Source organism: Aethalodelphis obliquidens, unplaced genomic scaffold (genome assembly GCF_003676395.1).
Source record: "Aethalodelphis obliquidens isolate GAN/ISIS:26980383/991018 unplaced genomic scaffold, ASM367639v1 scaffold1, whole genome shotgun sequence".
Lineage (NCBI taxonomy): Eukaryota > Metazoa > Chordata > Mammalia > Artiodactyla > Delphinidae > Aethalodelphis > Aethalodelphis obliquidens.
Window position 1 is genome coordinate 105,500,404 of NW_020837945.1, and position 25,597 is coordinate 105,526,000.

At 45.7% G+C, this 25,597-nt stretch overlaps 1 protein-coding gene across 2 annotated transcripts in view; it reads left to right on the forward strand.

Moving 5' to 3' along the window:
• The first annotated feature begins 1,745 nt into the window (after nt 1–1,745).
• The window catches only part of RARRES1 (retinoic acid receptor responder 1), a 41,817-nt gene continuing 17,965 nt past the window's right edge, over nt 1,746–25,597 (forward strand). Inside the window, exon 1 of one of the 2 annotated variants that reach the window (XM_027113152.1) lies at nt 1,746–2,081. In XM_027113152.1, coding sequence (XP_026968953.1) covers nt 1,803–2,081 — 279 coding nt within the window. In that variant the 5' untranslated portion in view covers nt 1,746–1,802. The remainder of the gene's footprint in view (nt 2,082–25,597) is intronic. The other variant, XM_027113150.1, reaches the window with a different exon arrangement.

Below are 25,597 nucleotides of genomic sequence, written 5' to 3' on the forward strand. Positions count from 1 at the left end.
TCTGCCTGCCGGTGCAGGGGACGCGGGTTCGTGCCCCGGTCCAGGAAGGTCCCACATGCCGCAGAGCGGCTGGGCCTGTGAGCCATGGCCGCTGAGCCTGCGCGTCCAGAGCCTGTGCTCCGCAACGGGAGAGGCCACAACAGTGAGAGGCCTGCATACCGCAAAAAAAAAAAAAAAAAGATAGGGGCATACTTCCACGCGGCACACCCAGACACAACAAGGGTCTACCAAGTCCTGCATGCTCTGCCCCCTCTCCATTATCCCTCAGACTTCGCATCCTGATACTTTCCTCCTTGCCCTCTCCCTCCAGCTGCATTTGCTTGCTCTTCTTCAAACATGCCGGTGGACTCCTGCCTCAGGACCTCTGCACTCGCTGTTCCCTCCACCTACAGTGCTCTTCCCATACATGTCCATCTGGCTCCCTCATCTCCTTCAGGTCCTAAGTATCACCTTCCCAGTGAGGCCTGCCTTGACCACACTATTTAAAATTACAACCAACTCCCCATCCCCTTTCAGGCTTAATTTTTCTCCAGCATGTAACTGCATCCATCATTCCTTTGCCTCTCTGATTGTCTGGGCTCCCCTTGCCCAAAAGGTGTGCTCCAGGAGTACGGAGATGCTTATCTGATTGCCCTCTCTTCACTTCTCCCAGGGCCTAGCAGAGTATGTGTTCCATAAATTTCTGTAGAAGAAAAGACAGACAAGAGATGGACAACATCCAGAGGGAGAAGTGGGGGAGGGAGGATGTTTTCAGAGATGGTGACCCCATCGCATCACCCCCTCCCCAGGCTTCCCCCGGCATATCTCATCCAGAATCGCACATGTGGGGCCTCAACCAGTCACTGGCAAGGAGAAGGGACTTCCTTTAGCTCCACAGTGGGGCTGGGGTCAGCGGGTGTTGGGGAGAGGTGGACCCCTGAACAAAATAAAGAGAGGTAGGAAAAAGGATGAGGGGAGTGCATCTACTTCCTGGTTCTCCTGGGCTTTCTCTCTGTGGCCTAAAAACAATGGCCATCTCATCCCTTCACTGCCAAGCGTCTAAAAAGAGTCGTCAACCCTCACTGCTTCCACTGCCCTACAGCCCAATCCATGCCTCACTTCCCTGGAATCTGGCTTCCACGCCCATCTGTGCCGCACCAGGGTTATCAATGTTTCTAAGTCCACTGGGGCCTCTGGGGCCTTATCTGGCTCTGCCCTGCTGGCCACGGCAGCCTCCTCTCCAGCCCCAGTTCTCTGGCAACCTGTCCCACTTCCAAGGTCATTGTGCTATAAGGACCCCCAACAACGCCGGCTGCGTCCCGCCCCCTTCTCCACCTGTTTCCAATTTCATCTTCTGGGAAATGAGCTCCAAGCCTTGGAGAACTGAAGCAGGTTTGCTCTAAAACCCTAAGGGCTTCGACATCACAGCAGCCTCCGCGGAGAGAAACAAGGTCCCCAAGCTGGGCTGGGGGCGCGGGGTGGCGCCAACCCGGCCGCTCTCCCTTGGGGGAGGAGCGTCCACTGCTCCCCTCGTCCCCCTGCCCGCGCGGCCCCAGCCAGATACCCGGGCCCCGCGCCGCGAAGGCGCTGCCGCGTCCGCCGCGTAAGGAGACGGGGCATTGGGAGCCCAAGCGTAGTGGGGCGGGGCGGAGGGGCCCAGGGGCTGCGGGAAGCGCCGAGAGGGTGCGGCCGAGCGGGACCCGGACTCCTTCCAGCCGCCGCCCCGGGGGCGGAGGGGAGGGGCCCGCGCGGCCTTATTGACTCGAGCGCCGGCGCAGCCCGCTCGAAGCCCGACCCGTCGAGCGTCGCGCCAGCTCGCGCCCATGCAGCTCCGCCGGCAACCGCTTCCCGCGCCACGGCCGGGGGACCCGTACCCCGCCGCCCCGCTGCTCGCGCTGCTCCTGCTGCTCGCCCTCCAGGGGGCGGCGGCGGCGCCCGCGGGGTCCGGGGAGCCCGAGGACTCCGGGTGGCGTCAGGACGCGGAGCCCCCGCGCGGGCTCCTGTCGCAGGCGGCGCGCGCGGCGCTCCACTTCTTCAACTTCCGCGCGAGCTCGCCCAGCGCCCTTCGAGTGCTGGCTGAGGTGCAGGAGGGCCGCGCGTGGGTGAGTACCAGAGCGACACAGTGGGCGCGCGCGGGGACAGGCCGCGAGCCGCGTGGGTGGTGACGCCTGGGTACGCGCGCCTGTGCGCCCGGCGGCGGATCCGCGAGGGAGACTGTGATGCGCCAGGCCCCTGCTGGGATCCCGGCTCGCGCCTCGGCGCTGGGAATTGTTTAGGCGTGGAAAGGCTAGTCAGTGCGCGGAGTCAGTAGAAAGCTGGCTCGTTCTTTCTGGCATTTACGAGGCCATAAAGATTTTTTACAGGGCAGCTCCCATACCTGGGAAAGAGGTGTATGGGGAAACTGAGGAGCAGGCCCAAAAGGCAAGGCTTGATCTTTTCTGCGACTACCCAGAGTTGGTTGCTATGGGGTGGTCACGGAGCATTAGTTCAGGGCGGAATTTCCAAAATCTGAGCCAGTTTCCAGGCCGAACCGCTGACGTTCCCTGGTTAATTGCAGGCCATCCTGCAAGGGCTTCAGGATAATATTGCAATTTACGCGTTGGCCTGGGCAAGAACCTTCGTAATCCTGGCGTCTGCTTTAATCTAACGGGAGTGAGTGAACCAGGGCTGTTTTCTTTGTGAACGGAGTGAATAAGAACGTGGCAGCTCGTTCGGTTGCTGATTTCAAGGCACTGGCTGTAGGTACCATTTTGTGCCTGTGGAGCTACGTTGCTTTCTTCATCAAGTAGAAGATTACGAAAGTTACAGAACTACACTTAGCCTGTCCCAAAAGTGACGATGCTTTTTCCAGTAATCCTCCAATATTCCACGAAGCCTGTAGACTCAGCCTTAAGGAATCTAGAGTTTAGTAAATAGTGTAAATAGAATTTTAAAGAGTGGCTGTAGGATTTTTCTTTAAGACTGTTCTAGACGTGGTGTTAAGGGTGTGAGAAAGCCATTTGGAAGTTCGGCCTTGGTTCTTCAAAGACTTAACCCTACACCCAACTTGTCTAGATTTATTGAATGGTGAAATAAAATTTTTCCTAAAAAAAGGCAACCTGTGCTTGTCACCTGTTCTAACAGATCTTTGCTGTGTCAGGGAGGAAAAAGTTCAGTTTACCAGCCCAACAGAGAAGTGAGGGAACAGAGCTTGAGAACTTTCTATCAAAGTAAGTGAGTCGCCACCTCCCAGAGCCCAAAGAGGGGCCCCCCTGAATATTTCCTCCCTGGTTATCAGTGGCAAGGATTCCCTACAGAACACCAAGCTCCGATTTCTAAAGTGCACCAGGAATTTTTCAGGTTCTAGGAATTTTTTTTTCTTCCTTCTAAGACCATAAAAATAATTAAATAATAAAATAATTTGCATTTTCATGCATTTAGTTAACCCCTTATTGAAAAAATAAAATACTTGGCACTTTTCATAAAATGAACTAAATCCAAGTGAGTTAAGAAAAACTTCCTGTCTTATCCACAGAGAGCTCAGTTACTGTTTTCGCCTGTAATAATATAATCCTGAATTTCAAAGGGATCTCCTTTTTTGGCCTAAAAAAGCTGGGAGGGATAATCAGTAAATTAGAGACAGGTATGCAGAAGAGGGATGAGGAGTTAAGAAGTAGAAGAATCCAGGACATTGACCCTAAGAAAAGGTACCTTCCTCGATCATCTGGTTTACCTTTACATTTCTTCCCAAAGTGATTATAAATGTTTTAACATCAAGGAGCCAAGGAAGAGAACTTAGTGATTTTCAGGGCCAAGACTCTAGAGACTAAAGTGGTTTCAGTTTCTCCCTGGAATTCAGTGAAATTGCTTGATTGATTGAAACTGCTTGAATGAGGAGAACAGGCACCACCTGCAAGGAGCCTTCAATGCAAGGAGTTTCTGCTTCAATTACAAGAGCAGTCGTAGCATTGACAAGAGGTGGAAAATGATAGACCCTCAAAACTCTTTATCCAATCAGTGCATTATTAGAGTGAGCACTGAGTTGCTGGACAATATCTGTCATTCCTCTAGGACTGACCCGGGGTTAGCAGGTGGCTGGGTGGGCGAGAGAAGTGTAGCTGATAGCATCCTTCTCCATCCTCGGGGTCAGTGCATCCCTTTGTATTACAGATGAGAGGCTGGGACCAAGTCAGCGTTTTTCAAACTAATGGCACACTATTGGGTTATGAAATTTATTTATTGGTTGCAGTTTTTTTTTGTTTGTTTTGTTTTAAATGAAATAGTTTGGAATACAAACTGTTTAGAGTGCATTGCAGAAGACAGGGTAAGTAGTGCCTCAAAATGTTGCAAACATATATGTATGAACTGGGTCATTATGAAGCATGCAGTTCTTGCTATGTGTTTCAGCTGAAAAAATTTTGAAAGCCAGTGAACCAAATGATTCTTAAGACCTCTTAACAGCTCTGAAATTCCTTGATTCTAAGTGATGTTTCGGTTCTGCAACAAACCCTCATTTTAGGAACACTGTTGCCCTCTAGTGGTAAAATGCAGTAATAGCTGTGGTAGTAAATGCAAGGAAGTATTGAGAAGAAATCAGAGCTACCTAGCGAGCTTGCGAGCATTCTGTTTTGTTTAGTTTACTAATTGTAAGGAGAGATCACAGACCATGACTTGTGTTCCCTCATTGCCCTTGTCTGATGACATCTCTTTCCTGACCATACACTACCTTTCCACGACCAGGAGGCTCCTATTTTTCTGATGCCTTAGGACCCAGAGCATGGAGGGGTGGTGTTGAGAGCTCCTATGCTACCCAGGGTATCCTAGATCAGCCCTGCTCCCGACGATGTGGGGCTGTCTCTTACACTGAGACAACTATCCTCTGGCCAATCGTAAGTCCTACGACAACTGCCCCTGCCCCAAGCAGCTGGTGAGAGGCCAGCCCTTCCCTGGCATTTAGAGAGACTGGCGAGATCTTTATGTGCACAAACTTCAGGAGAAAGGCAACCCATTTGAAATCAGCCCTTGCTTAGGGATTGCTCACAAGGACCAGGCCAGGACTAGTAGTTGGAAACATATCAATAATTGAAACAATTGACCAAAGGTGGGGCAGGAGGGACTTACGCCCAAACCTTAACTGCTTCAATTTAAATTAAAATCAGTAAATATAAAACTATCATCTGTCTTTCAATTTAAATTAAAATCAGTAAATATAAAACTATCATCTGTCTTTTTGTGTAGGGCGAAGGCCATTAATTGGCACTCCTTGCAGTCTTTCTAGCAAGAAGACACACCCATAATGGGCATCTGTGATTTCCATTTTTGTTTACTTACAGTGGAGGGAGCACTTGCAAAGAATACAGTTCACGATCCTCTCCTTTCACTTTTTTTTTTGACTTTTCTTGCCTAACTATGACTCACCAGCAAGAGTTTTAGAGACTTGATTTCATCAATTCTTTCTACTGCATTTAACTTGGATTTTGTGGACATGACATCTTTTTTTTGTGCCCCCTCTTCACCAGAACATTTAATTATGCAGTTAGGTAATGAGTACACCTGGCATAGGTAAGTTTGGGAGCAAAACAGCTGACCTCTGGTGAGAATCGGGCCGCCCCAGCGCTGGTGGGCTGGGCTGCTGCCCCCCGCCCCTCCGCCCCCCGCGCGTGTCTGAAGGCGGAACAGAGCCGGTCTGATGAGCCACAAGGCAGCTGGGTGAGCGCCTAGTCTACTAAGAAAAAGCTTCTTCTTTTATCCCTTTTCAATCTATGAAGCACTTTAATGCAACACAATTCATCTAATTACTGCTCTCCTTGAAGGCTTCTCTCCATTAATGTCAATAATTTAGAGGTGATGGTTCACAAGAATAGGAAAGCGATACATCAAGCCGACCATAGAAATGAAAACTGGAGACTGAAGAAGGCCGCAATGAATACGGAGGGGAAAGATAAGTAATAAAACCCTTAAGTGAAAGAATCTCTGCTTTCACGCTAGCAAGGCTCCTAAGTGCTTTTACAGCCCTCATGAAAGAACAGTAGGGGGTGGCTGTCGGCAGGATGCAGGTGGCGCTCCTCAGCGCCCTCTGCCGTGAGGATGAAACATAACAATCCTGAAAGCACAGAACCGAGGCTCACGCCCGCCCTCCTTTCCGGGCACTGCCACTGATGAAATGGCACAGGTGCCCCCAATGGCTCCGCTCACCTCCCACCGCGGCGCCCACCTGATCTGCAGGCTCTGATTGCAGAGTCTGGGTCCAGCATTAGGTGGGAAAGGCCACTGGCCCTGAGGGTATACTTAGGCCTTGGCCTTCCTGGCCCACGTCCCTCAGTCGCTCAAGCCAGCTGCACGTGGATGAGCTAACGCTTTTAACCAGCTTGTAAGAAGTTGTTTTTGTGTTTTTTTTTTTTGTTTTTTTTTTTGTTTTTTTTTGTTTTTGTTTTCTTTACGTGGGCCTCTCACTGTTGTGGCCTCTCCCGTTGCGGAGCACAGGCTCTGGACGTGCAGGCTCAGCGGCCATGGCTCAAGGGGCCAGCCGCTCCGCGGCATGTGGGATCTTCCCGGACCGGGGCACGAACCCGTGTCCCCTGCATCGGCAGGTGGACTCTCAACCACTGCGCCACCAGGGAAGCCCAGAAGTTGTTTTTGAACAGCAAACTTTTTTTTTTTTTTTTTTACCAACCCACAGCATTTCCACTTGTCTTGCCACACGGGGAGTCATGGCCAAGGGTGCGTGTGATCGTGGAATGTTAGTAGTGATCCCAAATAAATTAGGCCACCGTTGGTGGGTTGTGAATTTAGCCGTCAAGAGTGTGGCCTGGCTGCACGCTCTTCCTTGAACGGCCTCAGTGGTTCTGCTGCAGACGGAATGTCAATAGCCCTAGAATGACTAATCTTAATGATTAGGAATGTTAAATGTTAAATGTTAAAAGGAATGTTAAATCCACACACATATACACACACACACAGTCTCCCAGATCCAACCTGACCCTTGATCTCAATTCATCAGCATGAATCATCCTAGAGATTTAGTCACACTTTTGCAGCCGTGGTATTTATTTGCCTTTGTGACGGCCCCTCAGCTGAAGAGGTTTGCCCAGAGCTGGTCCCACAGTAGCCGTAGCAGTTCCCCACTCTGGGTTACTGCTTAGGATGGCCCGAGACGCCTCTAGCCAGTAAAGTCGAGTTATGAAAGAGTCTTGTACCGTAGCTGTGTACGAGATGTACGTGAACCCACAACGGCCCCACGAGGAGGTGCCAACACAGAACACTATGTAAAGGATCCCAGGTAGTTTTGTATCTGTATTAGTTTCACTGCTGTAACAAATGACCACAGACTTTGTAGAAAAAAAACAAAACAACTCCCACAAATTTATTCTCTTACAATTCTGGAGGTCAGGAGTCTGAAATAGGTCTCACTGGGCTACAATTAAGGTGTTGAAAGGGCTGCATTCTTTCAGAAGATTCTAGGGGAGAATCCATTTCCTTGCCTTTTCCAGCTTCTAAAGGCCGCCCGCACGCCTCCATCTTCACAGCCAGCAGGTAGCACCTCCTGAGTATAACATTACTCTCCCTTATAAGGACCCATGTAAGTACACTGGGCCCACCTGGATAATCCAGGATACCCTGTCCAACTCAAGATCCTTAACCCGATCATATTGGCCAGATCCCCTTTGCCTTGTAAACATGTTCGCAGATTCCAGAGATCAGGATGTGGACATCTCTGGGGGCCATTACTCAGCCTCCCACACCCAGCTTCCGGGTGGCTGCGAGCTGATGCAAGTATTTACCACACTGCCGAACACGTGCCTCTACCCAAGAGGTGGCAGCACTGGCTGATCTCTGCAGCCTTGGTAACCTCCTTACCCCCAAACACGCCCACCCTCCACACCCCGTGTTGGTACCTGACTGTAGGCTGCTTTGTTCTCTTGCCCTGCATGTGTGTCTGCTTCCACAGGGTGGAAGGCCTCCCTTCTCTTTATCGCCACTGTCCTAGCATAGGGACCTCCTAGAGACAAATATGAAATATTAGATGAAAACAAAGGTAGCTGGAAGGGTGCTGGGACCACTGGGCATCAGGAACAGGAGGCTGGGCCAGGCCCCGACCCATTCCCAGCCCTCCTACAGGAGGAGGGAGATCGAATACCTCAAATCTCTTACAACCAGCCTTTTCTAATTTTCTGAGCCCCACCTTGAGCTAGAGGGGAAGCGGAGGGGAACACTGCCTCTGGCCACTTCTACCCTGGCTCCTTTGGAAGAAGGGTCAAGAACTCGTACTCAGAGTTGGCCACACAGATGAACACACAGTATTCTGTCTCTCTTTCTCCACTGCTCCTTAGCCTGATGAAGTGTCCCGTGCAAAGGTCTCCTTGGACCCCACAGGATGGGGCCTGATCTGGAGGTCATTGACTTTCGTTCTGTAAACTGCAATCGCCTTATCTGGCATTGCCCATAAGGCATTGCCCGAGAGAAGGAAAATGCAATGAGATAATTCCAGGGTCTAATGTAATACGCTGATGTTCTCTCTGTCCAGAACATAAGAGCAGCATAGCAATTTTTGTCCACAGATGAGTTGTTTACTTATCTCCAACTAAGCCTGACTCATAAAACTAACCTTATAAAATGAAGAAGTTTGCTTTTCCCGGAATGGCATGACATTTATGTTTTCTTACCAAATGTGAAGGCTGGAGGGGACATTTAGAAGCCCAGTCTGTTAGGCCAGTGAGGCCCACTGTGTGCCCGAGGGGAGATTAGCATCACCATTCGAGCTCTTGACAACTGGTCTGTCCCCACTGCCCACCCCCTCAATGTGGAAACATGAAGTTTAAGGCTGTCACCACCGGCTCTAAGGTTACATGAAGGAACCATGCCTAGGAACCAGTGGCAGAGAGAAAAAACAAAAGACAGGCTTCCCCCAAAGCACAGGGTTTTCTGTTTCCTTTTTTTTTTTTTTTCCGCTGCGGGACATATGGGATCTTAGTTCCCTAACCAGGGGTCAAACCCACATCCCTTGCAGTGGAAGCACAGAGTCCTAACCACTGGACTGCCAGGGAATTCCCAAGGGTTTTCTTTCTGTAGATGAGCTTTGGGCAGAATCTTATCTTTGGAGACTCCCAGAGTCTCGGTGTTTTCGTGACCCCTGCGGCATCCGACAGCAAGGTTTCTCTGGGTACCATCCCTGCTCTTACATTTGCCCTAGGTTTTTGTTGTGTTGTTTAAGTGAGTTTAAAGGGGGTGTTAGGTTTTTAAAATGTGCTCTTAGAATAATAAATACCTATTCTCCATCCCTTATCAAGTTCCTCAGTTTTATGTCCAGTACTCACACCCAGTATTTCAATGACTTAACTTTAAACAAGCAAGCAAATGTTGTATAGTATCTAATATAGAGATAGTTGGACACGTGTTGGAGGAGACATCTCTGATCTACTGACATGAAAACAAAAGCTTTGTGTTTTACAGAAAATAGCTTTGTACTGAAAATGAGACATGGCTTAGTAGAGTTGCTATTAGAACATGTAATTTTTAACTTCCTGGATATAAATGGCATTACACGGCCAAGTCGTTATCCACGTAGCAGGAAGGAAGGAGTGAATTTTCTTCAAAAATGATTTAAATCCAGACTGCCTTCTCCACATGTTCCTGCTTGAAAAACAGTACATGCTGTGTTGCCACGGAGTTTTACCAGCTGCACCCCCTGAAGCAGAGGGTCGATCTGTCCCACGAACTTCCTAAATCATCATGACCTGATTTGCCAAAGACTCCAGGTGGACCAAACTTTGAGATGACATTCCTCCGTTTCGTTTAGTTTCATGATACCCTCAAACCTTTGGAGAGGATTAATTGTCATGTCCTTAATCTCCTGCTTATCTGTCTTCTAGTGCCAGTCACTGGAGCTACTTGTTACTTCCTGTCCCTCCCTCTGGACTTCAGTGGTTCCACTCAGTGTCTAGAGAGAAGTTCTTAAAGTGTGGTCCCTAGCAGTAGCAGCATCAGCATCCCCTAGAACTTGTGAAAATGCAGGGTCTCAGGCCCCACTCCAGGTTTACTGAATCAAAACTTGGGGTGGGGCCATCACACTGTGTCTTACTTAGCAAAGCCCTCCAGGAGATTCTGTTCCAGCTCAAGTTTGCGACCCATGGCTCTGCAAGAAAGTCCCTTAAGGGACCTTCTCTAATCTGGCCCCATCCACCATGGTAACCTCCACTCCAAGTATCCCCGCTATTAAGTTGCTAATCTCCCCAGCCTGGCTGCTCACCTGTCTTCCTGAGTGTCCTCGCCCTCTCTCTCCCCAGTTGTCTCCAGCCTAGTCATCCTGGAGATTTCCCCCTCCTGCGCTGCACTGGCTCAAGCTCCCACTTAAACCCTGCCTGAAAGAGTGCATCCAGGGACTCCTTCCAGAGTCTCAGATCATCATCACTTCCATACTGTTGTGGTTTGTTGTGGCCTCAGAAAAGATACATTGAAGTCCTAACCCCCTGTGCCTGTGATTATGACCTTACTTGGAAATAGAGCCTTTGCAAATGTAATCAAGTTAAGATAAGGCTATACTGGGTTAGCGTGGGCCCTAAGTCCAGTGACTGATGTCCTTATAAGAAGGTCATGTGAAGATACAGAGAGAATGCCATTTAAAGACAGAGGCAGAGACTGGGGTGATCCAGCTCGAAGGCAAGGATTGACGGCTGCCGCCAGAAGCTCGGAAGAGGAAAGGAGGGATTCTATCCAAAGCCATGACAACACCTTAATTTTGGACTTTTGGCCTTCAGAACTGTGAAAGAACCGATTTCTGTTGTGTTAAGGTACCCGGTTTATGGTACTTTGTTATGGCCACCTAGGAAATGGATACACACTCCACTCCCTGCCTGGCTGTCTCCCTTCCAGAAGGTCTGCGTGGTCTTGTCTACAGGAACTGTGGTTTTAAGCACAGTCCAACTCTCTCAATGCCTCTCTCTCCCCCCCTCCCTCTCTCACACTTCACGCCCGCACACACACTCACACTTCCCACACACACACCAGGCAGCTTTCTTTCCGCCCTCTCTTAAAGGGATTGACTGGGTCTGTTTGTATGACCTCTGTGCTGTATAAGGGGAGAGCAGGGCTCTGGAGCCAGGCTTCGCTACTTACTGGCTCTGTGACTTTGGACAATTCCTTAACTTTGGGCAAGTGCCTCAGTTTCTTCATCTTTAAAATGGGGATAAGATCAGTATTTCCCTCAAAGGACTCTTGTGCTGTGTTAAGTAGTTCCTGGGCACTGGGTTAAACCACATGAAGCATGTAGTGGGAGCTCAATATATATATATAACATATATATTATAGTTTTTATCATGATTCTACCCAGTGGCCAGCAGAATGCTTTATACACAAGTGCTGAATAAATGCTTGACATTGATTAGATAGGGATTTGAGGAACTTTTTTTTTTTTTGCAGTACGTGGGCCTCTCACTGTTGTGGCCTCTCCCGTTGCGGAGCACAGGCTCCGGACGCGCAGGCTCAGCGGCCATGGCTCACGGGCCCAGCCGCTTCGCGGCATGTGGGATCCTCCCGGACCGGGGCACGAACCTGTGTCCCCTGCATCGGCAGGCGGACTCTCAACCACTGCGCCACCAGGGAAGCCCGAGGAACATTTTTTTTTGAGCCCCCCCCCCAAAAAATCTAGTGAGATGAGTTTGTCCTATGAAGGCATTCTATGGTACACTTTCTTAAACAAGACTTCAAAAGTGGCCTGTTTCCCTCCGAACTGATTGCAAGGGAAGCCCCCAAACAAAGTGCTGGTCACTCTCCTAAAGAGCCTGTCCTGAGGCAGGGCGGCTGCCTGGGGCTACCCTTCCTCATGGCCTTTGGGGACAAAAACCAAGGAACCTACAAAATCAAGCAAACACACAAAAAACCAGGTTAGAACATAAACCACATCATTGGTGGTCCGTGACTGTAAAGCATTTAGTTCTAGGCCACAGTACATAAGTCCTCTTTTACACGTAATTAAAAAGAAATGTGTAGCAAAGAGCTACTAATTCATTCCTTCAGGTTATACAGCCATATAGTAATTTGCTTTGTTTGCCAACTTTTTCTTTACATAAAAAGCTTTATTCCGGAAAAGATTAGAGCAAGACGCTGTGCCCCTGGCTGTGCTTGGACAGGGATGTGAACTTCCTAATCTGTATGGCATGTGGGCAGTTTTGGCAGCGTGGGGATGGGAGAAGCAGAGCCCCACGATCCGCTCCGTGGGAACACTCCTCACGTCAGGAAAGCCGGACCTGCCTGTCACCTTCCCTGCGACAGCCTAGGCTCTTTAAAAAATGTCTGTGTAGCTTTTCAAAAAATGTCTTTAAGTGAATGGATTAGCTTTGCACCATCTGGCCGTCACAACACGTGTTGTCAGCACAGAGGGAGGAACACCTGACCTTGAGAGTTTGGCTTTGGCTCCGTCCCAGGTACGGAGCTTCTAGATTCAAAACCACTCTAGCGGGCAGTTTACCTCACTCTGCAAATCTGATCACACCAACAAAATGAGGGACAAAAACACAAGTTTAAGATACGGGGTGGGGACATCCATACCGAGTTACTTCGGACTTAACGTTTTTTAAATGACTTTCTATCTTGTTAAAAGCCCATTCATGCACTTGTTGGTTCCAGGTACAAAGCTGAGGGAATAACACCCTCATTACCTTTGCTTCGTGGAGACCCCTCTCTGATGGCTGTTTATTCTCTTTTATCCCCTTTCCCATTGTCGACTGAAAAAAAAAAAAGCACAACCTATAAGTTGAGAATTATGTTTTATTCGATGAACTTAGAACTATAGCCCAGGATACAGCCTCTCAGATAGCTCTGAGGAACTACTCCAAAGAGGTAAGGGAGGTGCCAGGATAAGTAGGAGTTTTTGCTGGAAAAAAAAAAAACAAAAACAGGGGCTTCCCTGGTGGCGCAGTGGTTGAGAATCTGCCTCCTAATGCAGGGGACACGGGTTCGAGCCCTGGTCTGGGAAGATCCCACATGCCGCAGAGCAACTAGGCCCGTGAGCCACAACTGCTGAGCCTGCCCGTCTGGAGCGTGTGCTCCGCAACAAGAGAGGCCGCGATAGAGGCCCCCGCACCGCGATGAAGAGTGGCCCCCCCGCTTGCCGCAACTAGAGAAAGCCCTCGCACAGAAACGAAGACCCAACACAGCCAAAAATAAATAATTAATTTAAAAAAACCCCACAAAAACAAAACAACATGTAGTTCAACGTCAAAAGATTACTGCTAATCACAAAAACGTCTCAAGTTAGTGATTTTAGTGCTTTTCTATGTATGGGAAGATGCAAGAGTCTGGGCTTATGTAAATCATTCCTTTGATAAGCATCTTAAATATTTAGGGCCAGTATCCTGTGTTTCTCCATCCTGAATTCCCCTCAGGGCGCACTTTCGGGAAGCCTGCAAGATCCTTTGTTTACTGAAATGGCAGGCGACATTCTTTGTCCACAGTGCCTCTTCTTTGTCCACAGTGCCTCTTCTTGGTCATAAATTTGACCAACATTTGGGAGGCATTTCATGACCAATTTTGTCCCGTGGTTCTAGGAAAGCTCATTCCTAGATCAGGTGAGGATTCTGTGGATAGGCCACTCAATGTGCTAAGTTTTTTGGATTAGGCCCTGTCGATAATCTAAAATTCTCTGGATTGCCTGTTCTACTAGTCTGTTACGATCCAGGAAATGTTTTCTCTTGTTGCTTCTTCCCATGTCTACAGTTGCACTCTTACAATTATTCTGCGTAGAGTTATATATGTGATTGATTGCCTCAAGACATTTAGCCATCATTAGTTTTGTTGGAGGCCTGGTTACACGTTGGGTAATGCAAGAGACAATAATCTCATAAAATAGACAGGATGTAAATAATACACCTGTAATGTTAATGAAGTATGGCAGAGAAAGGCACGAGCCATAAATAACTTGAAAACAACAAGAGAACAAATTAAAACAATGATTAGTATAACTAGTTGTAATCTGGTCTCAATAAGCCATCAAACCCACAGGGGAGCCAGCTGGATAAGCCAGATTCTGGAAGGATCATGTAGAGAGAAAAAGGTAAATGTTTCATCTTTGTTTACAAAGGTCCACTTCATCAGTTTGTGGTAGATCAAAATTAGCGTAAAGAGAAAGATTCTCTGGAAAAAATTAAAAGCCAGTATATTTCAGAAAAAAGTCATAAAATTATAAACCATATTTATCAATTCATTCAGTCCCATGTAATTAATTCCAGTTGATCTGGATGAAGTCATCAGGTTTTCCGTTAGGGTTTTGTAACTTCTTACTGAGTCCAGTGGTATGATCTAAAAGTTATCAGAAACAAATTTGTCAAAAGTCTTTTTTACGAATCCTCTTGAGAATCGTCATTTTATAAAAGCATCAGAGTAAAACAGTGATTGTCTATAAATGACAAAAGACTTAAAATGGCATGGTTAAAGATCCGTTTACAGTGTAACTGACGAGAAACTTGGTTATTTCTGTGTCATATGACATTTTAAGATAACAACTAGGATTATAACTGATAACATTATATCAGGACTTATCAGATTTTTAGGAATTCCATATAAGTTTTGGAATATCTATATTAATGACATTTACCCATAAAATAAGAAGGTTTTATCACACTTATTTGACAATGTTTCCCATGTAATTTAACATGGCAAATAAACCTAATTAGTTTAATATCTCTCCTTGGGATGTTTCAGGGGTCCTTTGAAGCATCCCAAAGTTAGTTGGAAAGTCAAAAGAATCTTAATTAGAATTTGATATTTGGGAAGTTTGTTATAAAAAAAAAAAGTCAAGTTTTTAAAACACTTGGTCAAATAGGATCATAGGTCACTGTGAAGCAATAGTTATTCACTCAACCAAAGTGACAGTAAAAGATTTTTAAGGCAAATAACAGATGATTTAGAAGGCAAAGAAACTCACAATCTGTTACCAAAAGTACTTAGTTCAACATTCCAAGAAAACTCTTTTCTCTTAACACAGAAAACCAAACTCCAGTCCTGCACCAGCCCACCCTGAACAACAAAATTCACTTACCCAATTAAATTCAATCCAAACCCAGCCTGGCCATGCATGGAACAACTTTTTCAGAGCTGTCTTTCTACAAACCTTTCACACTTTCTATATCCATTTTAGTTTGTCACTTATTTTTCCGCCCTGAGACAACCAGCTCTAGGACAAAATCTCTCTCTTCCCTTAACAAAATGTACTTCCACTCCTCATACCTTCTTTGCCAAAAACACTCATCCTACTTTCCTTGCATACTAGATCATGTGAACCTGGAATTCATTCTGGCCAGTTTCCTTTATACTTGGAAATATTTAATTTGTAAGTGCTTACTAGTTAATTAAATAGAGCTCTTTTATAAGTTTAATTTTGATAATATTTTCCAGAGGTAGAAACACCTATATGTGTAATGTACACACTGACATAAACAAACAAAAATAGAGATCTCATAGCTTCACTTTAACACATAGTTTTGAATCAGGTATTACGGTATAAACTTACTAGTTTATAAATAAGTTGGAATAAGTCAAATTTATTTTCTCAGATGACCAAGACTTTACTATTGATATTTGGGGAAAAGACTTCTAAAATTTGTATTCTTGATAATCCCCTAAGGAAGCTGTGAATTAGATTTTGAGCGTGGGAGCCTTTCCAATGGTTTGAGTTTTAAAAGGCCATTTTTTTCCTTTTTTTTTTTGTATCAGGTTTTACCTGATTAAGCAGATTAGGCTCAGTCTCAGGTCATTGTAGCTTATCTACATTCCTGATTTGTAGAGATTTGAAAACCAGACAGTTGCTTTTCATTCCCCAGAGAACAGATCTGCTGCCTAAATTATACTAGAAGATTGATTTGTCCAAAAACATTTTCTTTAAGTTGCTTTTTTTATATCAGTGAGAAGATTTCCAACTAAACTGAAATTCAAGAGTTCTATGTCCTAGAATTTTAAGCTTTTATTTATCATGCTTTCAAAAGTTTGCATAAGGGATTCAACAAAGGCCCTCTTTCTGAGTGCACAGGTTAAACCTAGAGCAAGAATCTCCATTATTGTTTTTATTGGCCCCTGAATGTTAGCACTCAGTTTTTATTTCATATTGTGTGGTCTCAGGTAACCCTGTTGGTTTCTTTTAGTATGTTTAACTAATATTGTCTGGGGGCGGATTTATATGCCCTGTCTTATACCAGGAAGGGGGAGACATAGTGTCTGTCTTACAGTATAATTAGGGAAAAGAGATGTAACCACCTTATAAAGCCCATTTAAACATACCAATTTATGTAAGCTTTCATTTCAATTCTATCAAGTTTTATACCTTTAGCTTTAGTTTCCTTTAGGACCCCATCAATAAGTCTTGGTCTTACAAGGAGTCTTAGATGCTTTTCCTTTTTTTAATCTCCCAACCATTTAATCTATTTTTGTATAAAAGGCTCTGGGGTCCCCAGTGAAGGGCTGAGCTGAGGGATTCAGGCCCTTTTGTCAATCTTTTAACTTGATTAATTGGCCTAACTGTCGCCCCAAGCAATTGCTGGTCAGGTATCTCAATGTAATTCCGCCCCCGCCCCCCAGCCTTTATATATATAACTGGGGTAAATAAAGCAGACTTGTTTGGGGCCTTTTATGTTGGGGGCCAATAGGGGTCCCTTTAACCTACCCAACCTTAGGTAGTGTTGTATCAAAACCTTTTGTTTTAATCCCATTAACATCTGTTTTATTTATCCCATTTCTTAATAACCATCTAAAGATTTTTATCCTTTTGGAAGGAGTCCCTTTAAAATTTCCACCTTGCTGGGAAGAAGTCTCTAGACTTTCCCCTCAGTTTTTTCTCCCTCCCTCCCCATTAATCAACCTAATTTACATTAGTTAACCTAATGTTTTTATTAGGATTTGTTAGACCCACTGAGGGGAAGCAAAGGCCACAAATAAGACTTCCCAAACTGTTTTTTTGTTTGTTTTAAACTAAGGGAGTGGGACTTCCCTAGTGGCATAGTGGTTAAGAATCTGCCTGCCAATGCAGGGGACATGGGTTCGATCCCTGGTCCAGGAAGATCCCACATGCCGCGGAGCAGCTAAGCCCGTGTGCCACAACTACTGAGCCGGCGCTCTAGAGCCTGCGCGCCACAGCTACAGAGCCTGCAAGCCAAACTACTGAGCCCACGTGCCACAACTACTGAAGCCTGAATGCTCTAGGGCCTGCGTGCCGCAACTACTGAGCCTACATGCTGCAACTACTGAAGCCCGCGTGCCTAGAGCCCGTGCTCTGCAACAACAGAAGGCACTGCAATGAGAAGCCTGAGCACCTCAATGAAGAGGAGCCCCCGCTCACCACTAGAGAAAGCCCACGTGCAGCAATGAAGACCCAATGCAGCTAAAAATTAAAAAAAAAATAAATAAGAAATTAAACTAAAGGGATTCTTTTGATTAGCCATTTTATATATACATATACCTATACATCTCCACCTTCTGATTTTTTTTATAGGTGCCAATAAACTATATAATAAGAGCTCTCTAAAAATTTACCAATTTTGAAGTTTCTCCAATTTAAATGATCCATCATCTGGCCATTAACAAGATATATCTTAATAGTGACTCAGACTAGGAAGATGAAAGAGGCATCCCCACAAGAGAGTGCAAAGCCTACACAAGGTACAGAAAGTTTACTCATGGGAATCCCCTGGCAGTCCAGTGGTTGGGACTTGGCTCTTTCACTGCAGCGGCCCGGGTTCAATTCCTGGTCAGGGAACTTAAGATGATGCAAGCTGTGCCGTGCAGCCTAAAAAACAAGAAAACTTTACTCCCCAAAATGGTCAAAGAAGGTAAAGACCTTTGTTGCACAGGTTAAGATGACAAAGCCCCTGAGAGTTGGTACAGCCAGACAAAAATGACTTCTCAGAATCCCAGCCTATTCCACCGACTGCCAAATGTGCACCATATGTGCACTTTCCGGTCATATGGTAGTTCTATTTTTAGTTTTCTAAGGAACCTCCATACTGTTCTCCATAGTGGCTGTATCAATTTACATTCCCACCAACAGTGCAAGAGGGTTCCCTGTTCTCCACACCCTCTCCAGCATTTGTTGTTTGTAGATTTTTTGATGATGGCCATTCTGACTGGTGTGAGGTGATACCTCATTGTAGTTTTGATTTGCATTTCTCTACTGATTAGTGATGTTGAGCTCTTTTCATGTGTTTGTTGGCCATCTGTATGTCTTATTTGGAGAGATGTCTATTTAGGTCTTCCCCCCAGTTTTTGATTGGGTTGTTTGTTTTTTTTGATATTGAGCTGCATGAGCTGTTTGTATATTTTGGAAATTAATCCCTTGTCAGTGGCTTCATTTGCAAATATTTTCTCCCATTCTGAGGGTTTTCTTTTCGTTTTGTTTATGGTTTCCTTTGGTGTGCAAAAGCTTTTAGGTTTAGTTAGGTCCCATTTATTTATTTTTGTTTTTATTTTCATTACTCTAGGAGGTGGGTCCAAAAAGATCTTGCTGTAATTTATGTCAAAGATTGTTCTGCCTATGTTTTCCTCTAAGAGTTTTAGAGTGTCTGGCCTTACATTTAGGTCTTTAATCCATTTTGAGTTTATTTTTCTGTATGGTGTTAGGGAGTGTTCTAATTTCATTTTTTTACATGTAGCTGTCCAGTTTTCCCAGCACCACTTATTGAAGAGGCTGTCTTTTCTCCATTGTATATTTTTGCCTCCTTTGTCATAGATTAGGTGACCATAGGTGTGTGGGTGTATCTCTGGGTTTTCTATCCTGTTCCATTGATCTATATTTCTCTTTCTGTGCCAGTACCATACTGTCTTGATTACTGTAGCTTTGTAGTATACTCTGAAGTCAGGGAGCCTGATTCCTCCTGCTCCATTTTTCTTTCTCAAGATTGCTTTGGCTATTTGGGGTCCTTTGTGTTTCCATATAAATTGTAAAATTTTTTGTTCTAATTCTGTGAAAAATGGCCTTGGTAATTTGATAGGGATTGCATTGAATCTGTAGATTGCTTTCGGTAGCATAGTCATTTTCACAATATTGATTCTTCCAATCCAAGAACATGGTATATATCTCCATCCGTTTGTGTCATCTTTGATTTCTTTCATCAGTATCTTAGTTTTCTGCATACAGGTGTTTTGCCTCCTTAGGTAGGTTTATTCCTAGGTATTTTATTCTTTTTGTTACAATGGTAAATCGGATTGTTTCCTTTATTTCTTGATGATCACAAGAGATTTCTGTGTATTAGTTTTGTATCCTGCAACTTTACCAAATTCATTGATTAGCTCTAGTAGTTTCCTGGTGGCATCTTTAGGATTTTCTATGTATAGTATCATGTCATCTTCAAACAGTGACTTTTTGTTTTTTGTTTTTGCGGTATGCGGGCCTCTCACTGCTGTGGCCTCTCTTGTTGCGGAGCACAGGCTCCGGATGCGCAGTCTCAGCGGCCATGGCTCACGGGCCCAGCTGCTCAATGGCATGTGGGATCTTCCTGGACCGGGGGCACGAACCCGTGTCCCCTGCGTCGGTAGGCAGACTCTCAACCACTGCGCCACCAGGGAAGCCCAACAGTGACAGTTTTAATTCTTCTTTTCCAATTTGTATTCCTTTTATTTCTTTTTCTTCTCTGATTGCCATGGCTAGGACTTCCAAAACTATGTTAAATTAAAGTGGTGAGAGTGGACATCCTTGTCTTGTTCCTGATCTTAGAGGAAATGCTTTCAGTTTTTCACCATTGAGAATGATGTTTGCTGTGGGTTTGTCATATATGACCTTTATTATGTTGAGGTAGGTTCCCTCTGTGCCCACTTTCTGGAGAGTTTTTATCATAAATGGGTGTTGAATTTTGTCAGAAGCTTTTTCCTGCATTTATTGAGATGATCATATGGTTTTTATTCTTCAATTTGTTAATATGGTGTATCCCATTGATTTGTGTATACTGAAGAATCCTTGCATCCCTGGGATAAATCCCACTTGATCATGCTGTATGATCCTTTTAATGTGTTGTTGGATTCTGTTTGCTAGTATTTTGTTGAGGATTTTTGCATCTATGTTCATCAGTGATATTGGTCTGTAATTTTCTTTTTTTGTGATATCTTTCGTTTTGGTATCAGGGTGATGGTGGCCTCGTAGAAAGAGCTTGGGAGTGTTCCTCCCTCTACGGTTTTCTGAAGAGTTTGAGAAGGATAGGTGTTAGCTCTTCTCTAAATGTTTGATAGAATTCGCCTGTGAAGCCACCATCTGGTCCTGGACTTTTGTTTGTTGGAAGATTTTTTTTTTTTTTTTTTTTTAGTATGCGGGCCTCTCACTGCTGTGGCCTCTCCCGTTGCAGAGCACAGGCTCTGGACGCACAGGCTCAGTGGCCATGGCCCACGGGCCCAGCTGCTGTGTGGCATGTGGGATCTTCCCAGATCGGGGCGTGAACCCGTGTCCCCTGCATTGGCAGGCAGACTCTCAACCACTGCACCACCAGGGAAGCCCTGTTAGAAGATTTTTAATCACACTTTCAATTTCATTACTTGTGATTGGTCTGTTCATATTTTCTATTTCTTCCTGGTTCAGTCTTGGAAGGTTGTACTGTTCTAAGAATTTGTCCATTTCTTCCAGGTTGTCCATCTTTTGGCATATAGCTGCTTGTAGTCTCTTATGATCCTTTGTGTTTCTGCGGTGTCAGTTATAACTTCTCCTTTCTCATTTCTAATTTTATTGATTTGAGTCCTCTCCCTTTTTTTCTTGGTGAGTCTGGCTAAAGGTTTATCAATATTGTTTATCTTCTCAAAGAACCAGCTTTTAGTTTCATTGATCTTTACTGTTGTTTTCTTCGTTTCTATTTCACTTATTTGTGCTGTGATATTTATGATGTCTTTCCTTCTACTAATTTTGGGTTTTGTTTGTTCTTCTTTCTCTAGTTGCTTTAGGTGTAAGTTTAGGTTGTTTATTTGAGATTTTTCTTGTTTCTTCAGGTGAGATTTTATTGCTATAAACTTCCCTCTTAGAACTGCTTTTGCTGCAGCCCATAGGTTTTGGGTCATAGGTTTTCATTGTCATTTGTTTCTAGGTTTTTTTTTTTTTTTTTGCGGTACGCGGGCCTCTCACTGTCGTGGCCTCTCCCGTTGCGGAGCACAGGCTCAGCGGCCATGGCTTGCGGGCCCAGCCGCTCCGCGGCATGTGGGATCTTCCCAGACCGGGGCACGAACCCGTGTCCCCTGCATCGGCAGGCGGACTCTCAACCACTGCGCCACCAGGGAAGCCCCTTTCTAGGTATTTTTTGATTTCCTCTTTTATTTCTTCAGTGATCCATTGGTTATTTAGTATCATACTGTTTAGCCTCCATGTGTTTGTGTTTTTTACAGTTTTTTTTCCTGTAGTTGACTTCTAATCTCATAGCGTTGCGTTCAGAAAAGATGCTTGTTATGATTTCACTTTTCTTAAATTTACCAAGGCTTGATTTGTGCCCCAACATGTGATCTATCCTGGAGAACGCTCCATGTGCACTTGAGAAGAAAGTGTATTCTGTTGTTTTTGGATGGAATGTGGCATAAATATCAATTAAGTCTGGTCTAATGTGTCATTTAAGGCTTGTGTTTCCTTATTGATTTTCTGTCTGGATGATTTGTCCATTGGTGTAAGTGGAGTGTTAAAGTCTCCCACTATTTTTGTGTTACTATCAATTTCTCCTTTTATGGCTGTTAGCATTTGCCTTATGTATTGAGGTTCTCTTATGTTGGGTGCATAAATGTTTACAATTGCTATATCTTCTTCTTGGATTGATCCCTTGATCATTATGTCCTCACTTATCTCTTGTAATAGTCTTTATTTTAAAGTCTATTTTATCTGATGAGTATTGTTACTCCAGCTTTCTTTATTTATTTTTAACATCTTTATTGGAGTATAATTGCTTTACAATGGTGTGTTGGTTTCTGCTTTATAACAAAGTGAATCAGTTATACATATACATATGTTCCCATATCTCTTCCCTCTTGTGTCTCCCTCCCTCTCACCCTCCCTATCCCATCCCTCTAGGTGGTCACAAAGCACCGAGCTGATCTCCCTGTGCTATGCGGCTGCTTCCCACTAGCTATCTATTTTACGTTTGGTAGTGTATATATATGTCCATGCCACTCTCTCACTTTGTCACAGCTCACCCTTCCCCCTCCCCATATCCTCAAGTCCATTCTCTAGTAGGTCTGTGTCTTTATTCCCATCTTACCCCTAGGTTCTTCATGACATTTTTTTCTCTTAGATTCCATATATATGTGTTAGCCTACGGTATTTGTCTTTCTCTTTCTGACTTACTTCACTCTGTATGACAGACTCTGGGTCCATCCACCTCACTACAAATAGCTCAATTTCGTTTCTTTTTATGGCTGAGTAATATTCCATTGTATATATATGCCACATCTTCTTTATCCACCCAGCTTTCTTTTGATTTCCATTTGCATGGAATATTTTTTTTCCATCCCCTCACTTTCAGTCTGTATTCAAGTTAATGAGTTTCGTGCTTTTCTATGTACGGGAAGATGCAAGAGTCTGGGCTCACTGAAATTATTCCTTTGATATGCATCTTAACTATCTAGGGCCAGTATCCTGTTTTTCTCCATCCTGAATTCCCCTCAGGGTTGCACTGTAGGGGCTTTACAGCTGCAGTGTCCTGTGTTTACTGACATGGCAGGTGACCTTCTTTGTCCACATCTTCATTCCATTGCCCTCCCATGGCAGCCACTTTGAAAAGGGCTGTTGTATATTCTTCTGTCTGTAAGTGCTCTTATAAAAGATATTGTTGGTGTGTGTGCAAATTTTTATTTAAAACATTTTTGTAAGTGCTGTTTTGCCACGCGTTTTGTTGCTTCTGTTTGCACGCCCAGCCTTGAGGAGCTCCGTTGGTTGCTGTACGTATGGCTAGTTGGCTACCTCTCCCTGCTGCACAGCAACCCCATTTTACCTGCCCGCCCCCAAGGGACGCACACCAGATTGCCTCCCACTTCCCACCACATAGATGATGCCTCAAGGAACATGCTCCCACGAGTCCCCTGTGACAGCATCACAGCTTCTCTGGGACACATACCCAGCAGTAGGTTGTTGGATCATAAGGTGTGTGCAGTCTTGATTTGACCAAGTCAGCCAGACTGCCTTCCAGCTAGACTGCACCAAGCTACCTCCCCCCAGCAGGAAGGGGACCCCTTCCAGGGCAGTCAGCTCTTGTTCAGCACTTGGAAACGAACTGTCGAGGAGACACGTGTGCTGACGAAGCAAGAGACGTTATTCGGCAGGGGAGCCTGGGCAGAGAGCCGCAGGGTGAGGGAGCCCAGGAGAACCGCTCTGCCACGTGGCTCGCAGCCTCAGGTTTTACGGTGATGGGGTTAGTTTCTGGGTTGCCTCTGCCCAATCGTTCTGACTCAGGGTGGCACGCGCATTGCTCAGCCAAGATGGATTCCAGCGAGAAGGATTCTGGGAGGTCGGTGGGACATGTGGACTGGCATCTCCTCGCTCCTTTTGACCTTCCCCGAATTCTTCCTGTCGGTGGTGACTTGTTAGTTCTGCGTTCCTTACCAGGACCTCCTGTGGCAAGATAACTCATGCAAATGGTTTCTGTGGTGCCTGGCTAGAGTGGGCAGTTTCAGTCATTGGTTCCCCTATCAGCCATGAACCCCCCAAACCCGGCCGATGGGTTGGCCCTGTGCATTTTCTCATTTGTTGCCAATCTAACAGTTGTACAGTGGTCCCTCACTGCTTCTTTAGCTGGCACCCCCCGATTATTCACTTGTGCGCAGGCCTTCAGAGCTCTGGTAGCCCAGGTAAAACATGTGATATGCTTAGAACCACACCCAGCACAGGCCCTAGAGGGTGTCTGTTGTTGTTGTTGTTGTATAAATACAAGCGTCCTTTAAATGATGGTGGACGTAATAATGTTGTCCTAATACAAAACATGTATTCTAGTGATTATTTCTGATCTTGAGTGATGTGACTGGTCAGTTGACCTGCTAGTTAGGACTTACATCCACTTCTCTCCACCATAAACTTCCCTCCATTTCCGCTGTCCCCACCCTGGTTCATCCACCCCCTCAACGAGCCTCCTGGTCTCTGCATTCACTCCGGACCCCTCCTCACTCCAGCACCACCAGTTCTCCATATGTGGGCTAGAGGGATCTTTAAAAATCTCTCATTCCTGTTCGTGGCTTCCCGTTTCTCTTAGGAAGAAACTCTTACTGCAGCCTGCAGGGGACGGCCCCTGAGCAGCCGGCCAGGGCCAGCCTCTTCTGGATCCTGGCTCCCGTCTTTCTGCCCTCTGCCCCCCAGCTGCTCCCCAGCACCTTCAGCCCCATCTTCCCTCCATGTGGAATGTTTGCCATCCCCCCACCTTCACCCTGACACCCCAAAGTCAATTCCTTCTTAATGATCAGAGTTCAGCTCAAATGTCACGTCACTGATCCCCAGACTAGATCACTTCTCCAGTTATCCTTTCATAGCTCTTAAGTCATCCATGATCATATAATCAGCTCTACAGCCATCTATTTGAAGTTCTCTTCCTGTCACCTGACTGCCCTGAGGGCGGCTGTGACAGTCTGTTCCCTGTCCTCACCTAGCCCTGCGCTCACACGTTCAAAACTCCTGGGGTAGGTGTTGAACTACAAAGACCTGTTTATCACAGGATAGTTTAATCAAAGGCAGCTGCAGGGAACTCACAGCCCTAAAATGTCCCGAGGAGCGTGAGACACTTTGTCCCAGACAAGGAGGCCCTGGCTGGTGCTGCTTTGCCCAGGGCCTGAGGCTGCCACCTTATCTCAGGAGAACCAGCAAAGCTGCCTCAGGGGAACTTGTGGCTCAGAGGAAGGGAGCCGGAGAGGCCTTTGTGGGAGAAAAAAGGGCTGTGTCTTGATAAAGGATAAAGTACAACCAAAAATATAAAAGTCTTATTTTGGACAGAATGTAGATGGCTTTAAGAGTGCCTAATTAAAACAAAAGAAGGAGATCAAATCGGGAAGGAAAAATTACTCTTCGAAAGGACAGCTCGGGGGAAATTCCCTGGTGGTCCAGTGGTTAGGACTCCGTGCTTCCACCGCAGGGGGCGTGGGTTCGATCCCTGGTCAGGGGAACTGAGATCCCACAAGCCGCTGTACAGTGGGGCCAAAAAAAGCAGACAGCTCCATTCAGCTCACAGCCTTGGTTTGGTTAATCCACTTGTTCCTTTCCCTGCAAAGAATAGGTACTGGTACATCACTTTGCCTCCGTGTGTTTTCAAAAAAATGTTGAGTCAAATAATATCTTAAGTACTTTATTTAAAATATGCACAGTTATATCAAGAATGAGGCAGATTTTTGTGAATCCTTGTGGGTAGCAAATAAGTGTGCCCAGTTTATTACCGATGGGAAGATTGGTGGTCCTCAAGATTCTTCTCAGTGAAGACACCTTCCCTGGGGGGGATTGCAGCCAATTCTGTGGCTTCAACCACCACCTCTACTGAATGTATTTTTATGACATGCAGCTGCCTCCTGGCCGTATTCCATGTCCCTGAGCACAAAGAATGTAGCGCCAACCCTGCTGCCCCTCCTCTTCCCATGAGTGGCCTCACCATCCACCCCACTCACCCCCCAGCTAGCAGCCTGAGGGGCATCCTGACTCCTGTGTAGGAGGCTGCGCTTAGACCCCTAAGTGGACGGG